Below are 8,617 nucleotides of genomic sequence, written 5' to 3' on the forward strand. Positions count from 1 at the left end.
TCCCAACTCCGCCTTTCATTGGTAACCCTACTTCAGGCCGTCAGGGTATCAGCGCAGGAGAGCCACAACCAAGCCCGCAGTCCGCACCCCGCCACTTTGCTCTCCTCTCTAGGCCTGTCTGCTTGTCTGCTTGCTTGCGCTTGTTGCAATTCGTCCTGGCGGTCGATACGTCCATCGCCTTTCTTGTCGCGTTGCTGCCGCTCGTACACACACCTCGTATCTTTATCTGGCCTGTCTGCTGACTTCGCCTTGTGAATTTAGACCGCCGCACCTCACGAACGCCATGAACCAACACTCCCCGACCTCGTCCTCCGGTCCCGAGGACGCTGCCGATAACACCGCCGATGAAGAGGACTCCGAGGACTACTGCAAGGGTGGATATCACCCTGTCCAGGTCGGCGAGAAATTCAAAGATGGAAAATACACGGTTGTGCGAAAACTGGGATGGGGTCATTTCTCGACGGTCTGGCTCTCGCGAGATAACACAAACGGCAAGCACGTCGCGTTGAAGGTTGTGCGATCCGCTAACCACTACACCGAGACGGCCATCGACGAGATCAAGCTGCTGCAGAAGATCGTCCAAGCGAATCCCAACCACCCCGGCCGAAAATACGTCGTCAGCCTACTCGACTCGTTCGAGCACAAGGGACCAAACGGCGTGCACGTCTGTATGGTATTTGAAGTTCTCGGCGAGAATCTGCTGGGCCTCATTAAGAAGTGGCAACATCGAGGCATCCCACGGGACCTGGTTATGCAGATTACGAAGCAGGTGCTGATGGGCCTGGATTATCTGCACCGAGAATGTGGTATCATCCACACCGACCTCAAGCCCGAGAACGTCCTGATAGAGATCGGCGATGTCGAGCAGGTTGTCAAGAAAGTGGTCAAGACTGAGAACTCGGACAAGGAGAACCACAGGAACGGGCGCCGAAGACGACGGACCTTGATCACGGGTAGCCAGCCTCTGCCGTCGCCGCTTAATGCGAACTTTAATCGAGACAACTTGTTCCCGTCATCAAAATCTCACAGCAGCCTCGGCGCCATGCTGCACGAAGGTCTGTATTCGCTCAACACTTGCTACCCCTCGCCTCTCTCTGCGCCGCGTTCTGTCGCTGCGCGTTCGAGAGATCAATAACGCCCGCCAAAACTCCTATCCCTATACTCTTAGGCGACGCTCGTTACTCCGTCCCCCTCCTCTGGTCGCCTCCTGTTGTATGGCATTGTGTCTATTGCTGACGAGGTATTATAGCAGCAGCAGCTACACAGGGTCCCTCTAGTAGCGAAAAACAGGGGCAGAGAGAAAAGACGGCGTAAGTTCAACTCTTCCACAATGTCGTGATGGCTGGACTGATTTCTAACTCGCTTATCTCAGTGATCTTCTTACGCGAGAGGTATCGGGTATTTCACTCGATAAGTCTAGCGCCGGCGGCTCTGCATCTGCAGGCGAGAAGAGGAAGCGAAAGCGGAGGTCTCCGATTATTAACGTCAAGATTGCGGATCTGGGCAACGCCTGTTGGGTATCGCATCACTTTACTAATGATATTCAAACGAGACAATACCGCTCGCCGGAGGTGATCCTAGGGGCGAAATGGGGTGCCAGCACTGATGTATGGAGTATGGCAGCGATGGTAAGTGGCATCGTGCCGCCTCATTCGTGCGACTATCCCTCGCGTTACCGCCGGCGTTGTTCGTATGGCTTGGCGGTTTTTAGATGCTAATACGCGGGCATCTCTATCTAGGTATTCGAGCTAATTACGGGCGATTATTTATTCGACCCGCAATCTGGCACCAAGTATGGCAAAGACGACGACCATATCGCCCAAATCATCGAGCTTCTAGGCCCCTTTCCTAAAGAACTTTGGAAGACGGGTCGCTGGTCGCAGGAAATTTTCAACAAGAGAGGAGAGCTTCGCAATATTCACCGCCTGCGCCATTGGGCCCTGCCTGACGTGTTGCGCGAGAAGTATCACTTCAAGGACCACAAAGACTTAACGCCCAAGGAACGGGAGGAGAAGGAGAAGGCACAGAGGGAACGGGCCGAGGCGAAGGCCAAAGCTAAGATGGAGGCGAGGAAGGCTGGCGAGGACGAGGAGGCTGTGGAGGATCTTTTCGCAGATGATGAATCTTCGCTGGAATACCAACCTTCCGAGGTATCCGAATTCCTACTGCCAATGTTGGAGCTGCTCCCTGAGAGGCGGGCCAACGCGGGCGGTATGTCTAATCATTCTTGGTTGAATGATACCCCGGGTATGGAAGATGTCAAGCTGGAAGGCATCGCTCCGGGCAGTAGAGGTGAGGGAATCGAAGGATGGGCCAACGAGGTGAAGAAGCGGTAGGAGGATGCCCGCGGGCCACCCCTCGCTCTCAGCGGTAATGATCCCTCGGACTTTATAGTATCTGTTGACAGCAAGATCGGACCCTCTTTTGCCGAGGAAAACAATCCAACATAGACGGGTTCGATCTGACGATTTGCGAATGCGCGAGCTGAAGGAGGGTGAGTGGACACGAGCGTGTGCGTGCGCGTGAGAAGACAAAGTGAAGCGAGAGAGAAAGAAACGAGAAAACGAAAGTCCCGGAGTCGCAACGGCCGTTGGTCAGAGCCTGGGGCATGTTTCATTATACTTTGAGTTGGCTTCGATTTCTGCGTTTTTCCTGTTTTGATTGCCATTTTATTTTCCGTCCTCTTCGTCTTCTCCCCAACCAGCGTATAATGGATAGAGCGAGGATGGAGGTATACATGCGCCAACTGTGCCCTAGTAGAACTTGACTACCTCCAAGCAGCTCTTTTTCTGTTCCTTGTTTTCTCTCTCTCTCCCTGTCTCTCTCTCCTAGTCCCCCTTCTACCACCGCCTCTAGACGCCAAATCACTGTGTAATCCCCGAGGTGCACCGGTAAGCCGAGGTAGAGTAGACGTGTAAGATCCGATCAGATGAAACCGCGGTCTACCTGTCCGGTACCTAGACACTCGTGCCGGCGTTTGTCGAACATCACCACGATCAACGATCCTCCTATCCTCTTAGCCGGGATAGTAGCTGGGTTCTGGAGACTCTAACGCGCCCTACGCAGGAGAATAGGTTAGGGGATTAGGTTAACTATTAACGGGTACTGCCGCCACGGGAAGCACACGTTTAAACTATACCTACCATACGCACATATCACTCATGATGCGGCCACCGGATGATGCCGGCGTTAGCTCCCTTCGCGTTGCCCGGCCGAAGAGTAGAGGTAGGTGCTTTGTACGACGGGGGACGCGCGGTATGTCTTGTCCCGATGGATGCAACGAACACCGAGTATAGATAGACGGTATCACATACACGCGCGCGCGCGCGCACGCGGACGGGAAGAAATAAGGCGGGAACGGAAATCATCTGGTGCGACGCTGCGGAGCAAAAGAAAACAATAAAGAAAAAAACATCCGCTCCTCTCCTTGCCCGTTTGCCTAACCCGTCCATCGTCCGTCCACCCGCCCCGCCAGTCAGTCAGTCGTCGACGTAGGTTTAGGTTGTCGATCTGTAATCATACTAATACGTCGGCCTCTCTCGTACACTTCGCTTCGCTTCACTTCGCTTCACTTCGCTTCACGCCACGGCAGCGTGCTGCGTCCCCAGGTGGGAGAAGGGGGCGAGAGAAGAGGAAGGCCGGGAAAAAAAAAGAGGCGGGGGATACCACTAATTTAGCGAGCCAGAAGTATTAACTAACACATCCATTAACCTCTGTCTATGCATTGCCCTTGCTTCCCCCCTTGTATTTCTCTCTCTCTCGCTCGCTCCATCCTTCTTGATGTCCTCCCTTCCTCTCCGCACCTAACCACCACCGCTACCACCACCACCACTACTACTTCCGGCGCCGGCGCGGACCTTAGCCCTTCTTCTTGCCGCGCTGGGTCATCTTGCGGAAGGCCTCGAGGCCGCCGGCGCCGATGGGGCGGTAGTCGGGGGCGCGGGCGGGGTCGAAGGTGCTGCGCGGCGCGATGGTGTACGTGGCCGGCATGCCCGTGACGCGCGCTGCGCTCGTCTGGTTCGCCGGCGCCAGCATGCGCTGCCGCTCCGCCGCCTGCGAGCTCTGCTGCAGCGCCGACCGCTGGTTCAGCGTCAGCTGGCTGCTCGCGCCCGTGACCTGGCGCAGCTTGGCCGCCCTGTGCGATTGAGGTTTGCGATTAGAAATAAACTAAAAAAGGTATGTTGAATGTGGCAGGGGGGGTGGATGATCGGGTGGATGCGTGGATGGAAGATGGGTTGGGCAGGTGGGACGGTAGGGAGAACGTACTCGTAGTCAAAGTCTCGCGTCTCGACGCGGCGCTTCTTGTAGTCGTCGGTGCGCTTGAGGATGGGGCGGCTCCACTCGCCGAGCAGGCGCTCGGCCATGCGCTTGATGCCGACCTCGGGCTTCTTGCTCTTGGTGTAGAAGAGGACGACCTTGCCGATGCCGCTGGACCGCAGGGTCTCCTTCTCGATGGGGAGGCGGGTCAGGGCCTGGAAGATGTCGCGCTGGATGTTGTAGGCCGGGAGGGAGCCGTCGTTGAGCGGCTCGAGGAAGAACTTGACGTGCTGCAGGAAGTTGGTGTCCGGGTCCACCACCGCCGCCTGGTTGTTGTTGCGGTTGAGCAGCGCCATCACCTCCGGCAGCAGCTTCAGCTTGTGCAGCGCCGGCTGGTTCGCGTCGCGCGCCTGGTTGTCCGCCTGGCACGCGTTCTCCATCCGCACCTTCAGGTCCGCGATGCGGTCGTCCAGCTCATCCTCCAGGTCCTACATAGCCGGACGCTCGGTTAGTATGTAGAGAGAGGATGGGTGCGGGGCGGGAAAAAAAAACGCGGGCGGAGACGCACCACCTCGTCCTTCTTCTTTCTCCGGACGCCCTTGGGCTTGACCTGGTTCTTAGCTGCGCGCTCGATCGCTCGGCGCCGTCGCTCCTCGGGCGTGAGGTTCTCCTCCTTCTCGGGCTCGGACGACGCCTCTCTTTCGTCAGCTCCGCCGCCCGGGGCCTTGCGGACGCGCTTGCTGGTCAGGATCTCGCCGTCGGCGCCGTCGTCATCGCGGTCGCGCGCGCGCTTCTTCTCACGGCGGCCCTCCTTGGGCTTCTTCGTGGCCGTGCCTTTTCTCTTAGAGGCCTTGAGCGTGCGCGCGGCGTCCTCGTCGATGACCTTGGGCTCGGGACGCTTCTCGTCGATGCGGGCGGTGGCCGGGTCGTAGTCGTCGAACTGGTCCTCGTCGATGTCCGACAGCGCGTCCGAGTCCTTGTCCGAATCGTCGTGCTTGTGGCGACGCTCGTCCTGGCTCCTGGCCGGGGCGGGCGAGCCGCCCCCCGCGGCGGAACCCGAGTCCGACATTGCCGATTCGCGCGAGGCCGACTGGTCCCGGGCGCAAGGCCGATGGAGGTGATGGGATCGCGAAAAACCTCTTCTGGTCCTGTGGCCGTCTCTTCGCCTCTCAAAGGACTAGGTAGGGAGCAGGGGAGGCGGTGCAAATACAGAGAAGGCTGTCCCCAGGCACTCGGAGAGTCTTGAGCGGACGAAGATAAGAAAACTGTGGGAACGAAAGGGAAATGAAATTCGAAGCTCTTTCGTGACGTGTAGACGAGGGATTGGTGATGCTGATGCTGATGAATGAGGTTGCCGCCGAATGTTGGCAGGGAGAGGGATGGATTGATTTATTGGAATGCTATCATGACCAGGAGTGTGAAAGATTCGAGGTACAAGGAGTACATGCACGCGTACCTCTCATTAGTCACCTTCCTAGGTAAGTACTTGGGTACTAACTCGTCGCCTCTCAACCTTCCCGTCCCCGTCCCTGATTAGCTAAGCCTCCCTAGCTGAAGTGGGGCATCCCGTCCACCAGAAATCGGATGGATCCGCTTGTGTGGGGGTTCCACAGAATATGTGTGGCTTTGTTGTGGCGCCTTGCTGGTTGACATAGTCCGGTGCTTGGTTTGATTTGTTTACTTTTGGCACCGGTTGCCAACGGGAACTGCTCCCTCCCTGTTCCGACCCTCGAGAATAAAGACCCGTTGAGTCGCGTATTGGCCGCCCGCAGCGCCCCAGAGCCATTCAACGTTGCCAGCTCAGGTCCCAACGTCCACGTTTCCCTTCGACTCGCTCTTGGCACTCCTGCCTAAAAAGAATACGGCGGCGGTGTGCACATCCGCCGGTGGATAACTACCAGCGATAGGAGGGATGGACCGGCGAACATATGAATCTCCCATGGACTGGGAATACCAGAGTCATGGCCCCATGGATCCCTCGAGCCCGTTTGCGCAGTCGACGAAGCACACCCCCAAGAAAAGTAATCAGAACTCCTGCACCGACTTGCTCCCCGGCCGTGGCACGATGGAGGAGCGTCGCGAGAAGCCCGGCGCTAATACCACCAATTGTGTAGGTGTCTTTAGCTCAGCCAGCATGAACGATAACGACGGCGGCTCCAAATCCCACTCCAGCGCGAGCAATGGCAATAATGATAACAACGCCATCAGTGCCTTTGGCCGCAATCCCTTCTATCGTGCCCAGAGCACGCCCTCTCAGTCGAAGCCTTCGCAAAGCCCGCTGCGATCTATCTTCTCTACTTCTGCCCTATCCCGAACCGCCGCGGCGCCCCCTTTCCGAAATCCCGCCTTCACCACCCCACGTAGGCCCTTCGACATCGATGCGCTCTCCGAAGACAGCCCGACCATCACCGACGTGTCTGACTTTATCGACACACCCGAGAACGACCGATCGTACGACATGGGGCGGATGACAGTAACGCCCGCCACCATGAACCGGGAGAGGGTGTCCCCCACCAAGAAGACGCCAGGCAAAGGCGAGATACCCAAGACGATCTTTGCATCGCGGGACAAGGTGCGCAAGAGGAAACGATATAACGGCGACAGGGACATCAGCGGCTACCGCCTGCCGTACATCCAGCCGGACGAGTACGACGAGTCTGATTATGAGTCGGATGAGAGCACCTTCCAGCCTCGGAAACCCCGCAAGGGCCAGGAGAAGCGTGGGAACGGCTGGTTCGGAAATTTCCTCGCCACGGTGCAGCGCCACCCCTACGCCCCTAGCATCTTAGGCTACTGGCTTACCCTCGGGTTCAATCTCTTCTGCGTATTGGCGTCGTGCTGGATCGGCTGGGCTGTCATTGCCGGCCTGCGGCAGGATTTCGCTACGGCCAGGGCGGCGCTACGGGCTGACATTCTCTCGGAGATCGACAAGTGCGCGTCCGACTACCGCGAGAACAAGTGCTTCCCGGTGGAGCAGCGGCTGCCGGCGATGTACGAGCTGTGCGACCGGTGGTACGCCTGCATGCAACAAAACCCAGACCACCTCAAGCAGATGTCCATCGGCGCCAAGGAAATTATGGAGATCGTCAACGGTATCGTTGACACGATGTCCTACAAGACCATCGTAAGTTGGGAAACGCGAACACGGTGGCAAGAAGGGCGCTTTTTCTACATCTGATCTAGCTAGCTAACGTCTCCGGAAATTAACCAGGCTCTCTTTGTTCTGCTCTTTACGATTTTCATATTCAGCGGGCGGTCGCTGTACAAGAGCACGAACGCGTTCGCCGAGTTCCCGCGTTCGCCCCCCGCAGCGCCATATCCGTCGCACGCAGTGGCGGCGGCGCCGCCGCTCCCGCAGCAGGTTTACTGGCAGGCGATTGCGCCGCAGACGCCGCACCGCTCGCGATCGCGGCACATGATCAACCACGAGGAGGACACGCCGGAAACGCCGGAGACAACCGGGTCGCCGCGCGGATTCCCGTCGCTGCCGCCACCCGAGACGCCGGTGTCGCTCCGACGGAGCCCCTCGAAGGGTAGGGACCGCGCCAGGAGCCCGTCAAAGAACAACCGGAGTCCTACGAAGCGTTACTAGGCTAAATCCGGCTCGGGCTAGTTGGGCATCGAAGGGTAGGCGGCATCTGCCTGTGTAAGAAGAGGGCAGCCGTGTAGCGAGCAAGCCAAGCAATACCCCCTTCCGCTTCGTACCTGGAGGGGTCGAAGTCGGAGTAGGATGGGTATATAGGAAAGGCACTTGCACGCTGCGCACGCCAATATGGCTCGTTTAGGAGCAAGGGGTTTCGGGCACACCTGGATAGCATTGCGAGGACTAGGGTAGAGCAGGCTAAATAGACGAAAAAATACAAGGGGGATAGGATAAGGGGGACTCAACTATCTCTACCCATCGTGCCCCTCCCTCACTGATCTCGTCGGCTTATCCTTAGCGTACCCCCTCGAGTCTTCCTAATCGCGCCCACGTTTTTTTTTTTTTTTTCGCCACGTCGAAACTAGACATTGCACTCGCCGCAGGGATACGAAGCGACTAAGCGCGATTGGGGTCGCGGCGATCACGCTGGGCCATGATAGTAGGTACTATGCCATGTAGATCCCTTGTTTAGTTTCCCTGACTCTGATATATAGGATGCGTTGGAGTGACGTTTCAGGGTACCGTCTCGAGGGACGGATAATTCTATGGGTGCTATATATATACCCTGAGGTAGATGAGGCTCCCCGGCTTGCCTGCTGGCTCCGGGTGGTATCAGGAGAGCAGGCACCTGTACGCCTACCTCTCTCGGTACAAGGGAGGGCTGTCTCTTCCTAACTACCTACTAGCGTGCTCCCAGGTCGTGGCGACAGTTAGGAC

General features: G+C 57.6%; 3 protein-coding genes across 3 annotated transcripts; 2 read left to right on the forward strand and 1 right to left on the reverse strand.

Moving 5' to 3' along the window:
• Positions 1 to 283: 283 nt before the first annotated feature.
• On the forward strand, positions 284 to 2,336 carry GGS23DRAFT_606509 (kinase-like protein; the record flags this gene model as incomplete). Its single annotated transcript, XM_051519912.1, has 5 exons — positions 284 to 1,103; position 1,267; positions 1,373 to 1,628; positions 1,740 to 1,949; positions 2,076 to 2,336. The coding sequence occupies 5 exons, from the start codon at positions 284 to 286 to the stop codon at positions 2,334 to 2,336; spliced, it is 1,548 nt and encodes a 515-aa protein (XP_051369721.1).
• Positions 2,337 to 3,655: 1,319 nt separating this feature from the next.
• GGS23DRAFT_204756 (uncharacterized protein) lies at positions 3,656 to 5,456 on the reverse strand. Its single transcript, XM_051511822.1, has 3 exons — positions 4,826 to 5,456; positions 4,267 to 4,745; positions 3,656 to 4,135 (listed from the first exon to the last, which is right to left on the reverse strand). Exons 1-3 carry the CDS (start codon positions 5,324 to 5,326, stop codon positions 3,859 to 3,861), a joined length of 1,257 nt encoding a protein of 418 aa, XP_051369722.1. The 5' UTR covers positions 5,327 to 5,456; the 3' UTR covers positions 3,656 to 3,858.
• Positions 5,457 to 6,196: 740 nt separating this feature from the next.
• On the forward strand, positions 6,197 to 8,328 carry GGS23DRAFT_613152 (Di-sulfide bridge nucleocytoplasmic transport domain-containing protein; the record flags this gene model as incomplete). Its single annotated transcript, XM_051520547.1, has 2 exons — positions 6,197 to 7,381; positions 7,469 to 8,328. 2 exons carry the CDS (start codon positions 6,197 to 6,199, stop codon positions 7,847 to 7,849), a joined length of 1,566 nt encoding a protein of 521 aa, XP_051369723.1. The 3' UTR covers positions 7,850 to 8,328.
• Positions 8,329 to 8,617: the final 289 nt, after the last annotated feature.

This window comes from Durotheca rogersii, assembly GCF_024521655.1.
Source record: "Durotheca rogersii strain YMJ 92031201 chromosome Unknown GGS23scaffold_20, whole genome shotgun sequence".
Lineage (NCBI taxonomy): Eukaryota > Fungi > Ascomycota > Sordariomycetes > Xylariales > Xylariaceae > Durotheca > Durotheca rogersii.

Coding starts and splice junctions, on each gene's coding strand:
- GGS23DRAFT_204756 (XM_051511822.1), bottom strand. CDS start 5,326: ATGTCGGACTCGGGTTCCGCCGCGGGGGGCGGCTCGCCCGCCCCGGCC. Junction 4,746..4,825: donor GAAAGAAGAAGGACGAGGTG/GTGCGTCTCCGC, acceptor CCGGCTATGTAG/GACCTGGAGGATGAGCTGGA. Junction 4,136..4,266: donor ACGCGAGACTTTGACTACGA/GTACGTTCTCCC, acceptor TCAATCGCACAG/GGCGGCCAAGCTGCGCCAGG.